General features: G+C 40.3%; 1 protein-coding gene across 8 annotated transcripts in view; it reads left to right on the forward strand.

Annotated features, from left to right (window-relative positions):
• Window positions 1-26,286, forward strand: part of mllt10 (MLLT10 histone lysine methyltransferase DOT1L cofactor) — a 454,712-nt gene that overhangs the window by 3,399 nt on the left and 425,027 nt on the right. For 2 of the 8 annotated variants that reach the window (XM_060824984.1, XM_060824989.1), the window contains 2 exons: window positions 1,084-1,163; window positions 2,477-2,531. In XM_060824984.1, the coding sequence (XP_060680967.1) occupies window positions 1,084-1,163; window positions 2,477-2,531 (135 nt within the window). Of the gene's footprint in view, window positions 1-1,083; window positions 1,164-1,780; window positions 1,846-1,894; window positions 1,955-2,476; window positions 2,532-9,254; window positions 9,346-26,286 lie in introns of those variants that run through there. The other 6 variants (XM_060824985.1, XM_060824992.1, XM_060824986.1 and 3 more) reach the window with 4 other exon arrangements.

Consider the following 26,286-nt stretch of genomic DNA (forward strand, 5'->3'; position numbering starts at 1 on the left):
TTTGCAATGGTTTCCCCTTGTGCTCTTCTAAATGCAAAATACATGTTATAAAAATGTTTTTGTTCTTCTCTACAAATGTTTAAAATGTATCTTTTTTTAAAAATGATCTATTCCATTTTGTTTAAATTGGTGGAGGCTGGGGGATAAACATTTGCATGGTTGGTTATTTTAAATGCTGCTGATGCACATGATAGATCCTCAGGGTGAGAAGGGAAAGGGATCTAAGGGGCAACCTTTTCCCGCTGAGGGCGGAGTGTGTATGGAATGAGCTGCTAGAGGAAATGGTGAAGGCTGGTACAATTTTAGCATTTAAAAGACATTGGATGGATTTACGAATTGGAAGGGTTTGGAGGGATATGGGCCAAATGCTGGCAAATGGGACTAGATTAAGGAAGAATATCTGGGCGGCATGGATGAGTAGGACCTAAGGGTCTGTTTCCATGCTGTATATCTCGATGACTCCATGACACTAGTACGATCTTAAACTAACGTCATCTGTGTTGTTTTAAAAAAAATCAAATCCAAGATTAAGTAAAAACATTGCTGGAGATATTGAAGGCTGAAAGGAAGTGATTGAAATTAAAGTGCTTACTCAAAAGCAAAATTATATTATCAATCTCGATGTTTTGAAAAATCTTTTCTAGAAAGAAAGTTTTACTTCGCATTTTCTGAAAATATGAGAACTAATTTCTATAATTTGATTAATTACAGGCAACTTGACACTTATGTCTCAATTTGTATTAATCAAAATCCTGAGATTTCTAGTTTGAAAATGACACGCGAAGTATTGGCTACTCTTGTATGGCAAATTGAATTTTTATAAATCAGTTTTGAACCTCGTTTCCGCGAGGTATATAGTATGTCTGCATTACATATATTCTCATACAGGCTTTCCACTATTTACATGTATTTCTGCGCATCTGTAGAAGGTGGTTTTTTTTTTCAACAGGCTACTAAAGATATGCCAATATTTTTCAAGTAAAAGAAAATGCTGTTTAATCTGCCGCTTGATTACTGTTCGCTATCTGTTTACCTTAAGGTTGTCAGAGATCGATTGTTTTTTTTCTCTCCTTATTATTGCAGCATGTTATGGCATTGTGCAAGTACCCACCGGACCGTGGTTTTGTAGAAAATGTGAATCGCAGGAGAGAGCCGCTCGAGTGGTGAGTCCATGACCGTCTGATTTTGCCTTTAGGTTGTAAGAGTTGTATCTCTGATTTAACTGCATCTCCGAACTGCTGCAGACCAACACTACCAACGACGTGAGAACCTGATATTACCTTTTTAAGTTCCAAAGTAAATGTTACATTTCGTAACCGTAGTTTGTGGAAATTTGGTTGAATAGAAATTCTTCGCTCGGAGAAGATGCATGGTGGTATTATGCTTTGAAATGAAATATGCTGTAATGTTTTGTAGCTGCATAATGTCGACTGATCAGCTCTGCAGTCAGGGATTCAAAACTTATGCCACAGATTGTAAAAAGGCTGAGATAAAATGACCACTGGCATAACAACAAAGATGTTGGGATTGCTGGCTGTGATTTGTTCTCTTCCCTTCCCCCTATATTATGGCTCACGTGCTGACTTTGCAGCGAATGTGATTTTTTTATATAATTCCCCAGTCGCCTGGTGTCGATTGGTGGAGCAATCACGTCGGGAGCACAGGACCGTCATCATTGCGTGCTTTCAGTACATGATCAGCGGCCTCCCCAAGTGACGAAAATAAAATATGCGGAAGACTGTGAAGTGCTGCTATTTGCAGTATGTAGGGTAGCGCTTCAACGACATTGATTTAGCAGACCTACAAGAGGGAGTTGTTTTTCAAAACCAAAGGATCGCCCTTTCAGTATGTTTTCTGGGGTGGAAGTTCACATGCGCTCATTCTATTTCAGTATTGACAATAATGACTTCAAATTTTCAGGCGTGGGATTCGAAGAGAAAAGCAATTTTTAAATGTACTTTTGGTTTGTCTAATTTTTATTGCTCCGAAGTTGTAGTAATTTGAAAATTTTTTTTGCGTCTTCATGCGAACGGCTTCGCTTGAAGATTGTTTTTGTCGGGACGGCGACATTTAATTTTGGTATTGATGTGTTCAGTTTTCTTAGATAACAAAGTAATTAATGTTTTAGTTAAGTTGTGTTGGTATTAGAGGTATTTGCGTGTGCTTCACAAGCTAAATGCACAAATTGTTAATTTCGGAGTAGAAAGGGTAGAGCTAGTGACATTTTCAGCACAGTTGGGGGTGAAATAAGTGGAGCATGCTAATTTACGACGCTATGCATACAGAGTGAGGTCTTATTGAAGTATACGAAGTTGGGCGTTTGAATCGAAACCGATTTCAATAAATGACAGATACTAGGTGACTTAATTGATTGTGATTAATTCTAGCGACAGTGCAGCTTGACAGCGAACGCCAGTAGTTTACATGTGGTATAGAATAGAGTCCTTGTTTATTTTTGTACCTTTCTTTTTCCAAGAAATGTGAACTTTGTCCTCATAAGGATGGCGCTCTCAAGAGGACCGACAACGGAGGTAAGTTGCTTTGTTTTAACAGACTAAGTTGACTTGTGTTTACGACATTTTTAATATGTGTACCTATTACAAACGGCATGTTTAGTGATGGTTGTATGACCACTATATCATAAGACGCAGAAGTAGGCCATTCAGCCCATCGAGTTTGCTTTTATTCATTCATGGGATGTAGGCGGCGTTGACTGGCCAGCATTTATTGCTGTCCCCAGTTACCCTTGAAAGGCGGTCGTGCTCTGCTTGTGGTTGTTCCGTTAAAACTGAAAAAAAACCTAACTATGTCAATAGGCATAACGGATTTTAGTTGGGATCAAATGCTACTTTAGTTAAGTACAAAAGGTTTGGTCTGATTTATTACCTTGGAGTTTTTAGATTCACATATTTTCTGAAATGATTTGCAATCATTTAGGTTCAAAGTCATGAGTGAATATGTAGTGTTCATAAAACTATATTGTAACTCAGTTGCGGATTGATTTGAAATAACTAGAATGAATCTGTATGCTTTGAAGTGCTATTAAGGTTATATTCGCTTTGGAGAGTAGCTGGGATTTTGTATGGATAAACCTAATAGTTTGGTATTCCTTTTTGTATTTTCTGTTTCTCATTCATAGACATTAGATCAAAATTCAAGTGATTCCTAAGTCTGTTATCACTGTTATAGTTCTTCATGCAGCAGTATCATGTTTAATGTTTTCTGAAAAACGATTGTGAATATTTTGAAAATTACACTCCATCTAGTGGCTGATTTTAGGTAAAATTTCTTTCTATTTGTTCTTGTGTGTATGTTGATTGCATAGTGTGCTTCGCATGGATATGTGCAAGAGGGTTAGTAGTTTAAACGTTTGTAATCAGCATGTGAAATTACTTAGACTATTTCAGAAGTTGCACAGCTATCTCATATGAAATGGGATTTCATAGAGATCTAAATTTAAGATCTAACTTTTTTGTCATGAATTTTCTTTTTGGGACACATTATAGTTTGCATCTGAAGAATAATTATGTGGCAATTTGCTTGCTTTTTTTTTAGGCATTTCTCAATAGAACCATTGACTATTAAGTGATTCTTGAAACTGGATCAGGTTTTTAGTCAAAGCTTTGAATTTTGTTTTAAAAAGCAAATCCTAAATACAATTGTGTGCTTGCTTTAATCAAATAGAATGTCATAACTGGGATTTGGTTGAACTAAATTATTGGTCTGTTTAGTGGTTTGATGAGTAAAGTTTTTTTTAATATTATGGTGTTATAGAATCTGGGCCAAAACTCTTCGTTTAATTCCTGACTGAATAAATGTGAACTTCTGCAGCAGCTGACCTCTCCAAGAAAAAAAATGCTTTGGGTTGATTATCCAGTGAATGTACCTGTTCTAAATTGAGGTAAAGACTGGGTCAAGGCTGTAGGTTCTTTCATAGTCGAGTAGTTTTATGGCATTTTCAAAACTTCAAAAATAAGTGAGTTGGGGGAGAATTGCACCTCAGCACAATAATTCCTTGATGAATGAATCATTAAAGTAGCTACAGAATGAAGGTGGTCATTTTGCCCATTATATCTATATTGGCACTGTGCAACAACATGGACGATTTGGCTCTGACGTTTAGCTGTAGTCTTGTTTTCATTCAGATAATTATCCAGTTGGCTTTCGGAAGCCTCAATTGATTTGACTCCCACGTTCTTAAGCAGTGCATTCTAAATACTGATATTTTTTTAAAAATTCTATATGTTGCCTTTTTAGTTCTTTTTCTGTTCACTTTGAATCCGTACACAGGTTCTCGCCCCTTCCACCAATGAATGTAGCTTCTCCACATCTAATCTGTCCGGACCTTTTGTGATTTTTAAATGCCTCCAGCTAGATCTCTCAGCTTCCTTTGCTTTAGCTTCTACAGCTCTAGTTTCTCCAATATGTCATATACTAAGGTCTGTCATCACTGAAATAATTTCTTTCAATCCTTTGCTTTTTCTTCACTTCCTAAAGTGTGGTGCTCAAAATTCAAAACTTAGAACTCAAGTTGAGATGAAATCAGCATTTTATAAAGGTTCACAATAATTTCCCTACTTTTGTAACAATATCTTTGATTTAAAAAACACTTTGGGATCCTGTAAGTGGGAGGGGTGAACCTAATCATTTGTTTTTCTCCTTTCCTTTTTCCATTCTGACAAGCACTGACTTCTTTAGGTTTGTTGTGGTTCTGTTCGCCGAGCTGGAAGTTTTTGTTGCAAACGTTTCGTCCCCTGGCTAGGCGACATCACCAGTGCTTTGGAGCCTCCTGCAAAGCGCTTCTTTGATGTTTCTTCCGGTATTTATAGTGGTCTGTCCTTGCCGCTTCCGGGTGTCAGTTTCAGCTGTCCGCTGTAGTGGTTGGTATATTGGGTCCAGGTCGATGTGTCTGTTGATGGAGTTTGTGGATGAATGTCATGCCTCTAGGAATTCCCTGGCTGTTCTCTGTCTGGCTTGCCCTATGATAGTAGTGTTTTCCCAGTCGAATTCATGTTGCTTGTTGTCTGCGTGTGTGGCTACTAGGGATAGCTGGTCGTGTCGTTTCGTGGCTAGTTGATGTTCATGTATGCAGATTGTTAGCTGTCTTCCTGTTTGTCCTATATAGTGTTTTGTGCAGTCCTTGCATGGTATTTTGTAAACTACATTAGTTTTGTTCATGTTTGGTATCGGGTCCTTTGTTCTAGTGAGTTGTTGTATGAGCGTGGCTGTTGGTTTGTGTGCCGTTATGAGTCCTAAGGGTCGCAGAACTGACAGCCAGACTACTGCGACCCTTAGGACTCATAACGGCACACAAACCAACAGCCACGCTCAGACAACAACTCACTAGAACAAAGAACCCGATACCAAACATGAGCAAAACTAATGCAGTTTACAAAATACCATGCAAGGACTGCACAAAACGCTATATAGGACAAACAGGAAGACAGCTAACAATCCGCATACATGAACATCAACTAGCCACGAAACGACACGGCCAGCTATCCCTAGTAGCCACACACGCAGACAACAAGCAACATGAATTCGATTGGGAAAACACTACTATCATAGGGCAAGCCAGACAGAGAACAGCCAGGGAATTCCTAGAGGCATGGTATTCATCCACAAACACATCGACCTGGACCCAATATACCAACCACTACAGCGGACAGCTGAAACTGACACCCGGAAGCGGCAAGGACAGACCACTATAAATACCGGAAGAAACATCAAAGAAGCGCTTCGCAGGAGGCTCCAGAGCACTGATGATGTCGCCTAGCCACGGGACGAAACGTTTGCAACAGAAACTTCCAGCTCGGCGAACAGAACAACAACAACAAGCACCCGAGCTACAAATCTTCGCACAAACCTTCTTTAGGTTTGCTTGGTAAGTTTATTTGTTCGATAAACATTCAGTTAAGAGAGCAAACAGGCCAATTCCAAAACAATTGTCAGGTATAGATTTACAGTGCTATATTAATTCAACTAATAAGTGCTCATGTGATGTGGTCATGAACAGGATGTGTCAGACTAGGTTTTTAAGAGTTACTTTTGACTAGGATTTGAACACGCAGTTCAGTTGCACTAAATGGGAACAAACAGAAAAGGAGGTGGCTGCAGTGACATGTGCTGAGGCTTTCAAGACCGTAAAATATGGGAGTAGAATGTGTCTGCTCCATCATTTGATCATGGCTTCATGGCTGATCTGTTTCTCAATCCCATTCTTCTGTCTTCTCCCTGTAATCTTTGATCTCCTTATAATCAGGAGCCTCTCAGTCTCAGTCTCAGGCCTCAAAGCCTTCTGCTGCAATGAGTTGCTCAAATTAACCAGCTCTCACTGAGTAAACTCTTTCAGCTCTAAAGGGCCGTGCCTTCACTTTGATGCTGTTACCTAACGTGTCAATCTATCCTACCAGTGGAAACATCTTCTCCATGTCCACTCTATCCAGGCCTCTCGGTATTCTGATGGTTTCAGTCAGTCCTGTCCCCCTTCTGCGCTCATCCTTCTGAAATTAATCAGGTGCAGGCCCAGAGCCCTCAACCGCTTCTCCATATGACAAGCCCTTAATCCCTGTGTTCATTCTTGTGAACTCTTTCTGGAGCCCTGCCAAAGCCAGGACATCCTTTCTTAGATATGGGGCCCAAAACTGCCCAATATATTCCAAATGCGGCCTGTCCAGAGTCTTATACAGCCTCATCAGTGCATTCTAACTTATAAATTCTCGTTGTGCACCCACATGTTAACCATAAGTGAATCCTGAACTAGGACTAGGTCCTTTGTGCTTCACATTTCTGAAGCTTTTCCCCATTTATAAAATAGTCTGTGCCTCTACTTCACACTAACGTTCATAACCTCACACTTTCGCATTGTATTCCAGCTGCCACATCTTTGCAACTCTAACTAGCCTGTCTAAGTCCTTCTGCACACTCCCAGCCTCCTCAAAACTACCTCTCCCTCTGCCTATCTTTTTGTAATCTGCAAATTAAGCAATTTAGCTAGGGTGAGGTGACTGCGTGGTGGTATTATTGCTGCACTGTTGACCTAGCTAATGTTCTGGGCCCTCTGGTTTGAATCTCACTACAGCAGATGGTTGAGTTTTGAATTCAATACAAATCTGGAATTAAGAATTTAATAATGACCACGAATACATTGTCAGAAAAATCTTCCTGGTTCTTTAATGTCCTTTAGGAAAGGAAATTCTTACCTGGTCTGGCCTACATATTACTTGAGAGCCACAACAATGTGGTTGACTCTTAACTGCCCTCTTGGCAATTAGATTAGATTAGATTCCTGCAGTGTGGATTAGGGATGAGCAATAAATACTGACCTAGTCAGTGATTCCCTCATTCTATGAATGAGTAGAATTTAACAATGCCTTCAGTTCCTTTGTTCAGATTTGTTAATGTATAACATGAATATTTGTGGTCCTAACACTGACTCCTAAGGTACTTGATCAGTCATCCTGAAAAATACCTTCTTCCCCCATTCTGTCAGTCCTCTGTCGTGTACCTTGCCCCTAACAATTTTGTTAGTGATTGAAGCATATTATTTTGTCTGTGTGTTGCCTATCTTATAGCATGCTCAACAGGACTGCTTGCTTATGTTTGAAGAAAGTCCATGTCTTATCACATCTAACTGGATAAGCTTTTGTGTAGTGGTATAGCAGTTTACTTCTTATTCCTTCCTTGTTTGGCACGTTGTGACTTATGCCTCTTGAAACTGTAGCTCTTCAGACATCTGCAAGATTTATAAAGTTTAAAGTTACCCATCTCCATTTTGAAATTCCTCGTTGCATATTGACTTCAAGTAAGAAGTTATGGTGTATTGCCAAGCATGACTTTCATTGGTAAATGTGTTTTATATATTGTTTTTGAAACCATTTCAAAGAAGCTAATGAAATATCGTTCTTTATTGCTTTATACTACTATAGGGAACTGACAGAATTAAAATGAGAATTTTCATTATGTGGCAGTTTCAGAAATGTTTGCTTTTTAGCACACTAGCCTTTTGTCGTCTTCATTTCAGTCACTGATATCTGTAAATAATTTGATTGAATCCTTTTCTATGAAATTATTTGTAAGATACGTTTCCGATATTTACCTTGTAAGAGATTGAACTGCAAGAGTTCTGCAGAATTTGAGATTTGTAACTCTCAAACTGCATGAAGTCACTTGTTAGCTAATGTAAAACTGCTGGATTTGTTATGAACTGTAACTTGGAAGCTGTATTCATGATGCGTCTTTTGGTGCCAGTGAATCCATATAGACTTCTGAACATACGAATTAGGAACAGAGTAAGCTATTCAGCCCCTCAAGCCTACTCCTCTTAATATTTTTAAAGATTTGGCTTGGGATGACTTTCTGTTTATAGCAGTTGATAGCTGTTCTGCCACATAAAAACCCAGAACCGGAGTCTGGTTGTCTGTTAATAATTTTAGCACCAGGTTCCCCACAAGTATGTATGTTAACAGGAAAGAAGCTGGCATTATGCACAGACCAGTGCTGATCATCCCATGCCAACCAGGGATCCATAAAGTGTGGGGAATCATCATGTTTAAGAGGGTGATTCTGACTTGAAGGGTAAAAAATGAGGTCTGCAGATGCTGGAGATCACAGCTGCAAATGTGTTGCTGGTCAAAGCACAGCAGGCCAGGCAGCATCTCAGGAATAGAGAATTCGACGTTTCGAGCATAAGCCCTTCATCAGGATGAAGGGCTTATGCTCGAAACGTCGAATTCTCTATTCCTGAGATGCTGCCTGGCCTGCTGTGCTTTGACCAGCAACACATTTGCAGCTGACTTGAAGGGTGTTCAGTCATAATTGCAAAGATGTAATGTTGCATCATTTAGCTCCTAGGCTAAGCACACCGACTGTTTAAACCTGCTTCCTCTTCTACTGAACAAGATTACTATTGCAACGATATATTGGTAGGGTAAAATGATATTGTTTAATGATGAGTTAATCTTAATCCCAGCTCTCATTCTCTGTTAGTGGGTGAATAATTCAACGATGGGTAAATTTTGCTTCACGATGATCGGAAGAGCTAACATTGAAGGATCAAAAAGCAATTTCACTATGAACACATGGCAGCCAGTTATTCCTGTACTAGGTTTCATAACACTAAATTTGAACCCCAGAATAGTGAGACTCTGCTTTTGTCAGTATTTGTACTGAAAATCAAGAACAAATGAATTTTTGAGCTTCTGCAAAGGATGTACGTGGTCTCCTTAGCTTTCATTTGGCCACTTTCATTACAGATTGATAATTGTACTGTTCCAGTCAAGCTCCCAATCTGCTGCTGTCCTTGGAGCAGATCATGCCTGGATATGTGGGTGCCTTTGACCAGAAGTGAGTGTCTCTTGAGCCCTATCTCTTTGCCTGATCAGCTACGTGTTCTCTTGTGAGCATATTGCAGAATTTGTCTTCCAGGAACCGTTAGAAATGTATAATGTTGGGAAATTATCTTTTTATTGTAAAAATGAATTTTCCTGGCCACTAAGAGAAATTCCACCTGTACTGTAAGACAATTTTTTAAAGTTTTATCTGACATCAAAGGTCATAGGTTTGAGTTACTTCATGTCAGTGAGTCTCTCTCCAACTGTTACAACATTTCTGAACTCTTAGGTTTGTAGTCTTACGTTTTTAGAATCATTGTTCTTGGACATCGCTCTGCCCTAGATATAATTAATATGATGGGTAGTTGATGCGAGTCTGGATGGTTCTAAAATTTGTTTCATCTTCAGTCTGTATGGTTTGTTCATAGATTGGATACTCCGAAGGGTACATTTGTCCTTGAGATGTTTGAGTGGAAACTGTTGTGATTTTCTGTTCCTGATCAGTAACCAGTGATCCTTGTTGGGAGTTTGTGCACAAAGATACTGTCATTCTGCAGTCTGCCCACAAGGTAATGCTTAGACAATGAGACAAGGAGATGAAGCCCATGAGCTGTCACTTCTGGTCAGAGGTGCCCAGGTGGCTGGCTGTGATCTGCTCAAAGGACAGGAATGATACAATGATTGATTTATAATGCAGGCGTCCTAAGATAGTACACTGTAACCCCTGCGGTTCAGAATGCTTAGAACTGGATCATTTCTGGATTATTGAGTAACTGACCAAAAGTGAGAGAGTGGAAAGGTAGGTATAAATATTTACCTGAAACATAAAATAGTGTTAAAACATTATAAAGGCAGTAAAAAATTGTTTTGCATATCCAAATACCTCATTCAATATTTCTACATCTAAAGTACTATGCATAACTGAAAAATTACCAATTATAATTCAACTGGACAGATGCTTCTGAACACCTCCAGTTCACCAGTAATTGGGAGGGGCATAGAAGAAAGTGCCTGTCAGCAACTAGTGCTACTGACTACTGTGGGTTAACAACCCTTGCATTATATAAATGCACCTTAAAATTTTTTAACATTTTTACTACTAATAAAAATTGTATTTCCCAAAATACTGTGTCCAGCAATGAATTAAATATGAAATGGTGGGTGATGAGGTGGGAGTGCAAGGTGTGGGTAGACCATTTAGCTCCCTAAGTTTGTTTTCTTATGTAATAAGATCATGGCTGATTTTATTGCAAATTCAAAGCCACAATCTAACCTACCTCAATAACTTCCAACCCGTTGCCTAATCTATCTATTTTTGTCTTAGAAATGTTCAAGGACTTTGCTTCCATCACTTTTTCAAGGAGCGAGTTTCAAAGATGTGACCATTTTTTAAAAAAAAGAAATTGCCTAGTTTATTTTTAAGAGGGTGACTCTTGATTTTTAAACAAGTTCTAAATTCTCTCATAAAAGGACATTCTCTTCACATTTACTCTGTGAAGCCCCCCTCATAATTTCATGTTTTGGTCAAATTACCGCTTGTTCTTCTCAACTCAGTGGATTCAAGGAGAAAGTGAGGACTGCAGATGCTGGAGATCATAGCTGAAAATGTGTTGCTGGAAAGCGAAGCAGGTCAGGCAGCATCCAAGGAGCAGGAGAATCGACATTCCAGGCATGAGCCCTTCTCCAGGAATGAAGAGTGTGTGCCAAGCAGGCTAAGATAAAAGGTAGGGAGGAGTGACTTGGGGAAGGGGCGTTGGAAATGCGATAGGTGGAAGGAGGTCAAGGTAAGGGTGATACGCTGGAGTGGGGGTGGGGGTGGAGACGTCAGGAAGAAGATTGCAGATTAGGAAGGCAGTGCTGAATTCGAGGGTTGGGACGGAGACAAGGTGGGGGGAGGGGAAATGAGGAAACTGGAGAAATCTGAGTTCGTCCCTTGTGGTTGGAGGATTCCTAGGCAGAAGACGAGGTGCTCTTCCTCCAGCCGTCATGTTGCTATGGTCTGGCGATGGAAGAGTCCAAGGACCTGCATGTCCTTGGAGTGTGAGGGGGAGTTAGTGTTGAGCCACGGGGTGGTTGGGTTGGTTGGTGCGGGTATCCCAGAGGTGGTCTCTGAAACGTTCCGCAAGTAGGCGGCCTGTCTCCCCAATATAGAGGAGGCCACATCGGATGCAGCGGATGCAGTAAATGATTTTGTGTGGAGGTGCAGGTGAATTTGTGGCAGGTATGGAAGGATCCCTTGGGCCTTGGAGGGAAGTGAGGGGGAAGGTGTGGGCGCAAGTTTTGCATTTCTTGCAGTTGCAGGGGAAGGTGCTGAGAGTGAAGGTAGGGTTGGTGGGTGTGTGGACCTGACAAGGGAGTCACGGGGAGAGAGTGGTCTTTTCGGAACGCTGATAGGGGAGGGAAATATATCCCTGGTGGTGGGGTCCGTTTGGAGGTGGCTGAAATGACAACAGATGATATGATGTATATGGAGGTTGGTGGGGTGGTACGTGAGGACCAGTGGGGTTCTGTCTTGGTGGCGATTGGAGGGGTGGGGCTCCAGGGCGGAGGAGGGGGAAATGGAGGAGATGCGGTGGAGAGCATAGTTGATCACGTCTGGGGGGAAATTGCGGTCTTTGAAGAAGGAGGCCATCTGGGTTGTTCGGTATTGGAACTGGCCCTCCTGGGAGCAGATGCGGCGGAGACAAAGGAATTGGGAATATGGGATGGCATTTTTACAGGGGGCAGAGTGGGAGGAGGTGTAGTCTAGGTAGCTGTGGGAGTCAGTCGGTTTATAGTAAATGTCCGTGTTGATTTGGTCGCCCAAGATAGAAATGGAGAGGTCTAGGAAGGGGAAAGAGGAGTCTGAGACGGTCTAGGTAAATTTGAGGTCGGGGTGGAAGGTGTTGTAAAGTGGATGAACTGTTCAATCTCATGGGAGCACGAGGCAGCGCCGATACAGTCATCGATGTAGCGGAGGAAAAGGTGGGAGGTGGTGCCTGTGTAGCTGTGGAAGATGGGCTGTTCCACATATCCTATGAAGAGGCAGGCGTAGTTTGGGCCCATGCGGGTGCCCATGGCTACTCCTTTGGTTTGGAGGAAGTGGGAGGATTGGAAAGAGAAGTTGTTCAGGATGAGGACCAGTTCAGTCAGTTGAAGGAGGGTGTCAGTGGAAGGGTACTGGTGGTACGGTGGGAAAGGAAGAAGTGGAGGGCTTTGAGTCCTTCGTGATGGAGGTGTACAGGAACTGGATGTCCATGGTGAAGATAAAGCGTTGGGGACCGGGGAAGCGAAAATCATGGAGGAGGTGGAGGGCGTGGGTGGTGTCCCGAACGTAGGTGGGGAGTTCTTGGACTAAGGGGGACAGGACCGTGTCGAGGTATGCAGAGATGAGTTTGGCGGGGCAGGAGCATGCTGAGACAATGGGTCGGCTGGGGCAGTCAGGTTTGTGGATTTTGGGCAGGAGGTAGAAATGGGCGGTGCGGGGTTGTGGGACTATGAGGTTGGAGGCGGTGGATGGGAGATCCCCTGAGGTGATGAGGTTATGGATGGTCTGGGAGATGATGGTTTGGTGATGGGAGATGGGGTCATGGTGAAGGGAGCAGTAGGAGGAGGTATCCGCGAGCTGGCGTTTAGCCTCAGCGGTGTAAAGGTCGGTGTGCCAAACTACTACAGCTTCTTCCTGGATTTTTTGCAGGTAGAGGGATGGCTGGAAAGTGGGAAGCCTTAAAAAATGAGATAATGAGTCCAGGGACAGTTTTGGCTGTTAGGGAATGCTGGGTGACTAGAGAATTGAGGTTCTGGTCAAGAAAAAGGAGGCGCATGTCAGGTATAGGCAGCAGGGATTGAGTGAACCCCTAGAGGAGTGGATGGGCAGTAGGAGTATACTTGGGGAAATCAGGAGGGCAGAAAGGGGATATGAGATAGCTTTTGGTTCAATGTGTTCATGCTGACCAGATATACTAAATTAATTTAGTCCCATTTGCTAGCATTTGGCTCGTATCCCTCTAAACCCTTCCTATTCGTAAACCCATCCAGATGCCTCTTAACTGTTTGAAGCTGAAGTATTCCTTTTACTAAAACTGGATTTGAACTGGGAACCATGAGGACTCTGAGCGAACACTTAACTGCTAGACTGCCACACCTGATATTAATAGAAACTCAACAATCTGTTTATTTCTAGTTGGTTTTCCCTCAAATTTTATCTCATTAATTTTTTTGGGTGACTTTATTTTTATAATTTGTCCAAACTTCTGACCTACCACTATATTTGCACATAGTATGAAATTAAAAGAAAAACCATACAATCTTTTATGTTCTTAGTTAACCACAAATGGGCAGTCTGTTGGAATGTATCTAGTTTGAAATATCCCCTTAAGTGCTTGCCACTGCATTTCTACTAACGTGCCAATTCACTTTTGACAGCTGTGCATTCATGCCCTCAGATGCCATTTTAAAAAAAATTTAAAAGGCAGTCTTGAACCCAGTCCCCTATCCCTCAAACATAATGCAAATTCAATCGTATTGTGGTTGCTACAAAATATGAGTGCATTCACTGAGATCATTCATTAAGCTTGTGTCATTGGTTATTATGCAATATTGCTTGCTCTCAGGTTAGCTCCAGAGCATGCTGTTCTCATAAACTGTCATGAAAACATTCCATGAAATGCTCATCTAGGCTACCTTTAATCCCTTTGACTTTTCCAGACAATATGCATATTAATATCTTTTATGATTATTAATACTTTTCTAACAAGCTCTCATTATGTCTTCCTTCTATGTGGTTACTGTTAGGAGACCTGTACACCACTTCTACAAGTGAACTTTTGCCTTCATTGCTGTGCACAAGAAAATAATTGGACTTGAAGTCCAAGTTGAGGCATTTGGTGAGAGTTGCTTTTTTTTAAACCATGTTGCATGAAACTCTCACACCACTACAGGTCCTTTATCTGAAATGTCAGTTGTTTTTTGGAATTCAGAATCTTTCAGAAGAAATGACATTTTCACAATGAAATAAACAAAAAAAATTACCTAACAGCAGACGTGTGTGAATAGTGTGAGTGCTGATATACAATTGGCACCTACTAGTGCTGGGCCACGCTGCCACATCACATCTGAGTGACATGATTCAAGTGGCTGTGGATTTGAGTCACATATTTTCACGAAAAAATGACGCTCCACACTCCAGGGAAAAAAATTGATTTCGGAGCTTTTTGGATTTTTGAATTTCTGATTAAAGGATTTTGTACCTAATATTAGCTTCCCATATTTGTATAGAGTCATACAGTGCAAAAGTGCTCCTTAAGCCAGTTGGATCTGCAACAACAAAATACACTTAACTCTCCACTTTCCAGCACTTGGCCCACAACCTTGAATGTTATGACGTTTTGAGCACTCATCCAAGTACATATAAAGACTGAAGTTTCCTGCCTCAACTACCTCCAAGACAGTGCCTTCCAGACTCCCACCACCCTCTGGATGAAGGGAAATTTCTTCAAATCCCCTCTAAGTGTTTCAGCTTAAAATCATGCCCCTTGTTACTGACTTTTTAATTAAGGGGAACTTTCTGCCCACCCTGTCTATGCCCCTTGTAACATTGTATACCTCAGCTTCTTAGTGTCCTGCCATTCATTAAGTGCTCCCATGTCTTGTTACTACTTATCAGTGTTAAATTTCATCTGTCATTGATCTGCCCATCTGATAATCTGTTTATATCCTCCTGTAACCCAAGACTGGTCAACTACCTGGCCAGTCTTCATACAATCAATCCTCACCCAATTAATCCCTAATTGGTCTATCATCATCTGTCAATGTTCCGTCAGATCTCCGATGTCCCTTTGGACCTTTAATGGATGATTAAATATCATTACCCATATTGTTTCCATGTCATGGGTTTCTTTAAATTTAGGACATCTCTCTATGCTGCTAATATGCTAATTAACAAACCAAGCTGCCCTTCACTTTATCCTACTTCTCTTTCATTTGCTAAATACCTTGTATTCTTCAAGATTCAGCGCTCAGTCCATGGCATTCTGTCTCCATGTCTCTTTTACAGCTATCCAGATCATTAATATCTATTTGCACTGAGTTCATCTATTTTCTATGCCGCCATAGAGTCTTACAAAGCAGACCAAGCTGTTGAAGCCTTTGGAGAGAGGCTGGGTATTGTGGGACACGCAGTGCTTTATTTCCCCGACTCCATTTTTGTCTTGGCCCTTTCCGTTCTTCCTACCTTCCCTCACTTTGGTTTGCATTGCCTGTAATGGGCTTTGCATGTAAATATCCAATTACTTGCACAGGTGTGTTACTGGTGACAGTTAATAGTTTTTAGTTGTTGTAGTTTGGTGGGGGAGAAAATGTTCAGTGTATGTAAGACCACTTCAGGTCTTTTTTAAAAAAACGCAGACTCAAGGGCGTTACGGTACAGTGGTACTGTCCCTACCTGTGGGCTGAGTTCAAATCCTATTTGTTCCAGAGGAGTGTAATAATGTTTTTGAACAGGTTGCTAATGAAGTAACTATAAAGCAGATCCAGGGATGGGTCTGTAGAACTGGCCTGGCTGGGGCTTGCCTATGTATAGCACAAGTAGTGGTTCTGGTTTGATGTTCAATGACATCTGATGTTCCCTTTACAGTTAAACTTCAAGTTATTACAGTAGTCAACTTTATGTTTGGTTGTAGTTATATAAATTTTATTGCCTTTCCCACCAGCTGCTGTGCTCCTTTGAGCCTTAGGAAGAACATAGAACATTACAGCGCAGTACAGGCCCTTCGCCCCTCGATGTCGTGCCGCCCTGTCATACTAATCTGAAGCCCATCCCACCTACGTATTCCGTGTACGTCCATATGCCTGTCCAATGATGACTTAAATGCACTTAAACTTGGCAAATCTACTACCATTGCAGGCAAAGCATTCCATACCCATACTACTCTCTGAGGAAAGAAACTACCTCTGACATCTGTCTTCTACCTAACTCCCCTCACTTTAAAGTTGTGTCCCCTCGTGTTTACCGTCCCCGTACTTGGTCGTTTACTGATAACTCCCCAATTAATCAAGTTCTACTTTCGCAGAGCAGGAATCGGTTAACTGAGATTGAAAATGTTTAGGCAAAAGGAACAGAACACTCCCTTCTCTTCATCCACTTAACTCTACATTCTGTTGTAAGTTGCACTCAAGTGCTAAGTTGCACCAGGTTGGTTACATATGTATGACCTATCTGATTCACTTAATGAGAACCCAGTTTCGCTACTACTTCATCTCTTTCACTCAAACCTTTTTTTAACAAAAACTGCTTAAGGCTAGCAACTACAGAATTTAAACTGTAGATTTCAATTGATGTCAACTGCAAAACAAAATATTTAGTCTCTTTTCAGCAGTCGTATGTACTTTTACTGCTCAGCTGCTACATATGCCTAAAATGTTTTGTGGCAAATGCATGAGTTGCTTGGGTCTGTTAAACAAAAATCTCTCAACTGGTGTTTCTGAACAATGGATATCTAGGTTGGCGAGATTTCAGTATGTTGGATTTAAGTGTCATGGCTGATATGGCCCCTATAGATTGTTGTCTAGAATCACATTTAAGATTGATACTATCTAAGAGATTGTCACGTGTGGTTCACTTCAGGGTTTAAGGTGGGGTTAAAATAGTGTTAAAAGCAATAGAGTTATTATGGAATAGCTTAACCTTCAGAATTTACTTGAACTTTGTCTGTAATTTTGAAGGTGTTTAACACAATAAAATGTGCATGTTAAATAGTTGCATTTATATTGAATTGCCTGTTACAGTCTCTTGCATGCACTTAATTATTTTGAGGTGACTGTTATGGTGCAATGTAGAGGTATGATCGCTTACAGGAATAAACCACATTTATGTTGGACCTAATATTCATTTTTCATTTTGCCTTCAATTCCTGGGCTTTGGTTCTGTTTGTTCACAGTAGCCTTTTGTCAATCAGCTCAACCAATATTTATTATGTGTCTTTCATGTATTATTTTAAACAGCAACATGCAGCTGCAAATTCTCTTGGTCTACATTTTAGTCCTGTTAAACTCAGGATAATTTAGAAAAAGGTAAATTGTAGGTTTTGAAATAGTAAATGGACAGCTGAGCAGAAGTCTAGATAACTTCATTTAAGTGCATTAAAATTTTTCATATTTTGCATTTGATTCTTTGAATAATCATTAATAGGAGTTGCAGCATCTGAAACTTTTAAAATATTATTCATTGCCTTCCTACTTTCTTTTTGCAAGAAATCCAATTTTCATTTCTGAATTTAATATGGTATTATATTTGTATTGTGTGTTCAGGTATTCAGCTGATTTTAATTTCATCTTCAGCACTTTCCTGCCTGCACTCCATAACCTTTCAACCCATTACTAATTAAACACCTGTCTATCTCCTCCTCAAATTTACTCAGTGTCCCAGCATCCACCACTCTCTGGGTAGTGAATTCCACAGTTTCACGATCTTTTGGGAAAAGTAATTTCTCTTTACATTTCATTTAAGGGTAAGCAGTGTTCGATTTAAAACAATCCCCTCTCGTTCCAGGTAGTCCCACATATGAGGAAACATTCTCTCTAGGTCTACTTTGTCAATCCCCTTTGTTGGAAGATTTGGAATCGCAGTTAGGCAGTTGTTGATTTATAAGTTGAAAAAGCAGCAGTTAGATAGGATACTTTTTTTAAAAATTGAAATAAAATAAAGAACCATGGTATTTGGGAATGATTCACTGATACCGGAGTACAAACAGGGTCTCAGCTTGGAATATTTGACTTGTTAAATTTGTCTTGAGTAGGGGGACAAACCTGCTCTCTAGCCAAGGCCTTTGTGTTTTTTTCCTTTTATTCTGATCTGTCCACTGTCTGCCTTGATAACTGCTATCTAAAAGATGAGCTTGATTGAGATATGCTCTCTGGGAGAAACTCCCCTTTGCCTGGCTCTACTCCATTTTTGATTCCTGTGCAGATCCTCCATTGTGGATTTGACGTAACCCTGGCATGGTTACTCCAGCTTGGAATCTGGCTAATGAACACTCTTGGCCCCTGCACAGCTTTCCACTATAGATGTGTTTTCTCTCTCAGCCTCATCCTTACAGGCACCTCGATTACCTCCTATCCTGGATTTTTTTTCTGTCTACCAGTACTTATTGTTATATCATATTACTTGGGGCAGGTTATTGTCTGTGCTTAAAAATGTGTTGCTGGAAAAGCGCAGCAGGTCAGGCAGCATCAAAGGAGAAGGAGAATCGACTTTTCGGGCATAAGCCCTGAAGAAGGGCTTATGCCCGAAATGTCGATTCTCCTTTAATGCTGCCTGACCTGCTGCGCTTTTCCAGCAACACATTTTTAAGCTCTGACCCCCAGCATCTGCAGTTCTCACTTTTTCCTAGCAGGTTATTGTCTGTGCCAATCAATTGCCTGAACCCTTTTGCCCATGAGCTATGGGACAACCACTCTTCTCCTTGGATGATTGCTGTCCCTTTACCCGCCCTACTCTGAGTTAGTTAACCTGTCTTTCTAAGCTTATTTTCACAAACAGCACACTAATAATAGGGTGTATTTTGGCACCAGATAAATTATTGATGCTAGCCTTGGGCATTGTAACTTCTGCTTTTTGTAATTCTTCCTTTTTGTTTTCATATGTCAGAAGTTTGAAAAGTTAATAGCTGTAATAGCTTTGAGTTATCCTAGTATTTACTGTGTAATATAAGATTTTATTTCAGTTTTTAAGGAACCCCAGTATTCCATATCTTTGCATCTTTATATACCTCTTCTCCTCTCATTCTTCTAAACTCCAGAGGCTATAGGTCTAAACTGCATAATCTCTTCATAAGCCAAACTCCTCACCTCTGGAATCAATCTAGGAAACCTTCCCTGAACTGCCTGTAACGCAATCCCATCCCTCCTTAGTAAGGTGGCGAAAATTGTCTGCAGTACTCCAGCTGCTGGTTCACTATTATCTTGTACAATTTGCAGCCACGCTTCCCTATTTTCATATTCTGTTCCTCTTGCAATAAATTCCAAAATTCCATTTGCCTTCCTTATTATCTGCTGCATCTATGTACTAGATTTCTGCAACTTGTGCATGAGTACACCCTGACCTTTGCACCGAAGCACTCTGAAATAAGTTGTCTTTCTGTTCCTCTGATCAAAATAGAGAATCTCTCGCTTATCCAGATTAAACGTCGTCTGTCACATTTGGCCCATCCGCATAACCTATCGATATACATTAATAAATTTCTTTATTGTGGCTGGGGATTATACACTTAAGCCACAAAGACTGAACCCTGTGGCACCCCACTAGTTAGATCTTGCCAGTCAGAAAAAAAACCCAGTTATCTCAACTCTTAGCTTGGCTAACTAACAGACAACATTTGATCTAAGCTAATAAAATGACCCCAACCCCATATGATCTTAGCTTAAGTACTAATCTTTTGTGTGGCACCTTATCAGAAGCCTTCTAGAAGTTCAGTTGTACTGTAGATCTATAGAATCTCCATTATCCACTTTGTTTATTACATCTTCGAAGAATTCTAGCAAGTTAGTCAAACATGGTACATCCTCCTCAAAAGCATGCAGACTCTGTGGATTGCTTTTTGACTTTACAAATGTCTTGTTATTACTTCCTTAATAGATTGTATCAATTTCCCAATGACGCATGTTTAACGAATTGGTCTATAATTTCCTACTTTCTGCCTCTATTTTTGAATAAGGGTGTTGTATTTGCATTTTTCCAAAGCACAGGAGCCTTTCCTTGCAACCAGGGAATTTTGAAATATTTTAACCAGTGGCTCCACGATCTCTGCTGCCATTTCCTCTTTTACCCTAGGATGTAGGCCATTAGTCCCCGGGGTCTTGTTTGCCTTCAAGCCCAACAGTTTGCTCAGTCCTTTTTTCCGTAGTGGTGGTGATTGTTCTAAGTTTTTCACCATTTCTGTAATCTCTACTACTGGGATTGTACTAGTGTTCTCTACTGTGAAAACTGATGCAAACTGAAAATTAAACTTACATTTTATGTTTTATTGGTTTTCATAAACCAGATTATTTTGAAGCTGAACAGTAGCGATGCCTTTAGTTCATTTTGTTGGATAGCGATGTCTACGCTTTGGTCTACTGAATTTATATTTTGAAAATGTTCATCCTTTACGTGGCAACAGAATTATCAACCAATATTTGTATGGTCTGCTGCAGGAATAAGTGTGCTAGTTTTAATAGTGTAGCCCTTTTTTAATCAGGCTGAGGAATGATCTTGCCAGGGTAAAATGGAAACTGAGGCTGTGCTGGATCAGTGGGTGATTTCTGAGGAAGGGATATTTCAAGTACACACCAAGTATGTCCCTTATTTTTCATCTTTTGTTCCAAAAATGTTAGCTGCTTGGTGGTGATGGAGAAGTAATTGTGATGAAACAGAAAGAGGGTGTATGATGCAAGTCAGGTGAGTTCTTCAAATTAAAACTGGATCAAACATAATAATATGTTAAGGAGGTGACAAGGAACATAAGACTGGCAAAAAAAAAGTGAAGCCAGAATAGGAGTCAATATTAAAAGGAGCCCAAAAGGTTTTTAACCAGTAAATAGTAATTGGGTAGTTGAAGGTGGATGATTTTCAATAAAGAAGGTAATAATATGTTTAGCAGTGCAGGATTAAGCTTGAATATTTGATTAGTTTTTTTTCCCCCTATTTATGTTTGCAAAACTGAAATTTGACAAAGTGCAGTTAGAAAGGAGTGGCTTGGTGGCTCAGTGTTAGCACTGCTGCCTCACAACACCAGGGACCTGGGTTCGATTCGAACTTTGTGCAACTGTCTGTGGACTTTGCACCTTCTCTCCGTGCCTTTGTGGGTTTACTTCCACAGTTCAAAGATGTGCAGGTTAGGTGAATTGGCCAAGCTAAATTGCCTATAGTGTTCAGGGGTGTGTAGGTTAGGTGTGTTGGTCAGGGGAAAATATAGGGTAATAGGTCTGGGTGGGATACTTTTTGGAGAGTCGATGTGTACTTGTTGGGGCTGAAGGGCCTGTTTCCACTCTGTAGGGATTCTCAGAAAAAAAAATTCTAAGAAGCCGAGTTAGTGGAGACAAGTGATAGTGAATATCTTAAAGGGAGGTCGTACTGGAAAGATGAGCTAAACCTGGGGTAGTTAAGTCACCTTGTGCCGATGGCTTGCACCCTGGGTTTTAAAGGTGCTGCTTTCTTTGCAAAACATTGCATCAACATTGATTTTTGCTTTCATCCAAAACTTCTGTAAACATAATCGTGCATATATATTTTTAGTTCTGTTATCCTGTGCTTAGCTTGTAGTTGAGCTTTACGTTCAATATTTTCTAATTAACTTCTCTTTTTTTAAAATTTGTCTCAAAAGAAACCAGAATGTGGGCAAAAGTAGGCCTTTTTAACTCCTGAAGCATGTTCTCTCCTATTAAGGTAGACCGAGGCTGCTTGTGTAAACTATTTCCCAATATTTGCTGTTACCTTGTATCGCTTAAATTTTTGATAATACATTACATTAACAATGTCACATTTCAATTTATAAGTGAGAATTAGATAATGTATGTGAAAGAACTTCCAAACTTTCACTACCCTTTATCGAGAAGGTTTTATCAATTGCACAAAAAGCTTTCTTTCTCAATTTGTCAACTAGTGGCGATAGTTTCTCTGGTCTCTTTTAATATCCTGAAACCCTTTGATCAAAAAGCACTTAGCCTTTTATATTTCTGGTAATAAATTGCCAATTTGTGTAGTCTGTCCTCCTGAGTAATCCCTTGAAGTGCAAATTTGGGCGGCACGGTGGCACAGTGGTTAGCACTGCTGCCTCACAGCGCCTGAGACCTGGGTTCAATTCCCGACTCAGGCGACAGACTGTGTGGAGTTTGCACGTTCTCCCCGTGTCTGCGTGGGTTTCCTCCGGGTGCTCCGGTTTCCTCCCACAGTCCAAAGATGTGCGGGTCAGGTGAATTGGCCATGCTAAATTGCCCGTAGTGTTAGGTAGGGGGTAAATGTAGGGGTATGGGTGGGTTACGCTTCGGCGGGTCGGTGTGGACTTGTTGGGCCGAAGGGCCTGTTTCCACACTGTAAGTCTAATCTAAACTCTCTCATTTTAGTATGTCTATGCTATGCTTGCTTCAAGGCAAATATTTCCTTCCTGAGTTGCATATAACTGCTTTCAAGGTGCTGACTTTTAGGTGTCCCTTCAAAGCTGCAGAATAATGTTGTTAACCAATTTTTTTTTTTGTCTCCTCGTCTTTCAATTTAAAAGTTAGCATTTATTTTGGTCTTATTGGTTTTATCCTTTTATCTGTTTTTTTGGGGATTTTTAAAATCTATGTACCTGATCCCTTGAGTCTCTGGTCCTCACTGTTTTTACCTTTTTCATCATTTAGAAAATACATTGTTTTAAGAGGATGACCTCATACCTGCATTGAAATCCCCTTGGCACAGTTCTGGCCATTTACTTAATTTAGCAATCTTGTTGATTGTTCGTGCTTCCATTTTCCAAAGCTGCTGATTACTGGCAAGCTTGGACCTGTGGGTTTCAATTGCATCATCTAAGTTGTGAATAAAAAATGTCAAACAGTTGCAGTCCCATCAGAGACCTTGTAGAATCACTAGTTCCATTCAGTTCGAAAGTGGTTAGAAGCTGCTATCTTCTGCCCAATGCTAATTTCTTAACCTGTCAATAAGTGCCTTCATTTCATGAATTTTAACAATTCTCATTTGCAGACCAGTAGCTAATGTCGTTTAAAGCTGCTGAAAGTGTGTACAAATAATATTCGTGAACTTTTCCCTAACCATTCCACTCTTTCAGTCACCTCTTCAAAATATTCAAGAAAGTTTGCCAGACTTGATCTCTACATTAAAAATTCAGGCTCTTGCTCTGATCAGGTGAAAACTTACAATGCTTACCTGATATTTCATTTCAAACTCCACCAACTTTCCAATAACATTCAAGGTGGAGGACGGGAAAACTTTCTGGCTGTAATAGCTGCTCCTTTTTTTTTGAGGTATTTTAGGTGCTGGAGGTGATTTCCTCGAATTCCAGGAATAGCAATTACGGTTTGCTGTTGCACTGCATTGTTTTGGAACTTTGGGGGAAAAAAAGTCAAAACAACAGCAGTTTTAAAAGGGAGAAGTACAGACAAAGGAATCACATGGTGAGGTCAGTGCAGGAGAGGAGAGAGAGTTAGATGAACTGGTGTATTCATAAACAAAAACAGAAATTGCTGGAAAAGCTCAGCAGGTCTCGCAGTATCTGTGCAGAGAAATCAGTTTATGTTTTGGATCTGGCGACCCTTACTCAAATCCTGGACCAGAGTCCAGATTTTGCTAAGACCTAGATCGGGACCAGTTGGTACCTTTTTGTAAGATGGGCAAAATTTGGAATCCTAGATATTTAAGGAGAATAAAAGGAATGGATTTATAAATCCTGTAAATTCCCCCATTATTGTTTTATTTCATTAGTCATTGACTGGGCTGGTCTAGTATGTCATAGAGTCATCCACCCTTTGGTCCAACCCGTTGTGCCGACCAGATATCTTTACCTAATTTAGTTCCATTTGCCTGCACGTGGCCCATTTCCCTCTAAACCCTTCCTATTTAAATGTCCATCCAGTTGCCTTTTAAATGCTGTAATTGTACCAACCTCCACCACTTCCTCTGGCAGCTCATTCCATATGTGCACCCTCTCTGCCTGAAAAAAAATTTGCCCGTTTGTTCTCGTGGAGGTGCTGAACATCAAAAATGTTACCTCTCTGGTCTGTAAAGCAGAATGCTATAGAATAGCAGTGTACTTCTGATTTGCTTCTAATCCATTGGCAAGACACTCTGAGCAAGAATTTTTCTTTCCCTGATACATCATGTAACATGTAATTTTATTGCCATTAATTGGCCAGAGCAGATTGGAAGCAGATATTTTTAGGTAAATCTGTGTCAGAGCCGCAGAATACTTTCTAGAAGGAAATGGGGAGAGTACAAGACTAACCCATACTAATAAAGATAAAAGTTGGGACCAATTAATCCTGATAACTCTCTGGAAATCAAGGAATATGCATGAATGGATTGAGAAAAAGGGAAGCTTAAGGCAGATACCAAGGGATTGAAACAGCAGAATCCGTATAGGAGTACAGAATGTGCAAGGGGAAACTTGAAAAGGAAATCAGGAGAGAAAAGAGGAGGCCTGAAAGAATAATGACAAAGTGAAATCAAGAAATATCCTAAGTTATTTCAAAAGTATATTCACGGTGAAAGGATAAGTAGGGAAAGTATAGGGCCCATTAAGGACAATGGTAATTTGTGCATGGACCCAGAGGGTGTAGATAGGGTTTTAAATAAACATTCTGGCTTGGTGTTCGCTAGTGAGAGGGATAATCTGGTTACAGAAATCTGGAAGAAAGACTGTGATAGATATTTATCTCACGTGAGTATGTGGGACTTGAACCCAGGTTTCCTGGGTTACTGCTATGAGCTCTTCTAGTACAGTGGTACTCAGGCCAGAGTCTGCTTGGTCTTCGAGATCAGACATTTACAGACTAATATGGCTGAAGGTTAAAAAGAGTTGTAATGTTCTTAGAGATGTTGGTATAAAGTAGGTTCTGAGTGGTATAGCAGGGTTAAAAGTAGGTGCATCTTCATTGCTAGGTAAAATGTATTCCTGTTAATTGAAACAAAGGAGAAACAACAGAGGCATTTGAAATAATTTTCCATTCCTCCCTGACCACAGGAGAGATACCAGATGACATAGATCTCTTGTGCCCTTATTAAATAAGATGCTATCAGGAAACCACAGGCCAGTCAGTCTGATCTGTGATGGGGAAACTTGAAAACAGTTCTGAAAGACCAATTTCATCTGGATTTCAGCATGCGTTTCGGGGAGAGTTTGCTAATTGGATATAAAATTGACTTGATAGTAGGAGACAGAGGGTGGTGGTGATGGAGGGTTGTTTTACAGAGTGGAAGCCTGTGACCAGTGGCATTCTGCAGGGATTCATGCTGGGTGCACTTTTGTTTTGTCATTTTTATATAAATTATTTGGATGAGAATTTAGGAAGTATAATTATTAAATTCACGAATGACACCATAATTGGTGGTATAGTTGATCGAGTAGAAGTTTATCGAAGATTACAAAGGGATCTTGACCAATGAGCTGAGGGGTGGCAGATGGAGTTTAATTTGAATAAATGTGACATATTGCATTTTGGTAAAACAAACTAGGGTAGAACTTATACAATTAAAAGGGCCATGAGTCGTGCTGTAGAACAGAGACCCCTAGGGGTTCAAGTACATAATTCTATGAAATTTGCATCACAGATAGACAGGGTGGTCAAGAAGGTATTTAGCATGCTTGCATTTGTTACTTAGGCTTTTCAGTATAGGAGTCAGAAAGCTATGTTGAGGTTGTGCAGGACATTGAGACCTTTTTTGGAGTACTGTGTGTGACCAGTTCTGATCTCTCTGTTATAGGAAGATTATTGTTATTATTTATTGTTATTGTTGTTATTGTTATTATTATTGTTATTATTATTATTATTATTATTACCACCAGGCAGTTGCTCGGAATGGAGGGTTTGTTTTATAAAGAGGCTAGGTCTCTTTTCACTAGAGCATAGGAGGTTGGAGTTCAACACAAAGATGACTTCATTGATCTTCAATGACCTAACTTTCTCTATAATTGCTCTTTTGCCTTTAATGTATTTGTAGAATCTCTTTGGATCATCTTTACCCTTATTTGCCAAGGCTAGATCCTGTCATCTCTGTATCTTCCTAGTTTTCCTCCTAAGAATGCCCCTAATGCTGTTCAAGAGATTTACTCGAACCCAGTTGTTTATATCTGTTATATGCTTCTGTTTTAATTTTGACTAAACTACAATTTCTATTGTTTCCTAGTTTTGCTAACCTTATCTTTCACTCTTAAGATTATATTGCCTCTGAATTTTCAATATCACACTTTTGAAAGCCTCTACTTGTCAGATGTCCCTTTACTGC

The sequence above is a fragment of the Hemiscyllium ocellatum genome, chromosome 5 (genome assembly GCF_020745735.1).
Source record: "Hemiscyllium ocellatum isolate sHemOce1 chromosome 5, sHemOce1.pat.X.cur, whole genome shotgun sequence".
Taxonomy (NCBI): domain Eukaryota; kingdom Metazoa; phylum Chordata; class Chondrichthyes; order Orectolobiformes; family Hemiscylliidae; genus Hemiscyllium; species Hemiscyllium ocellatum.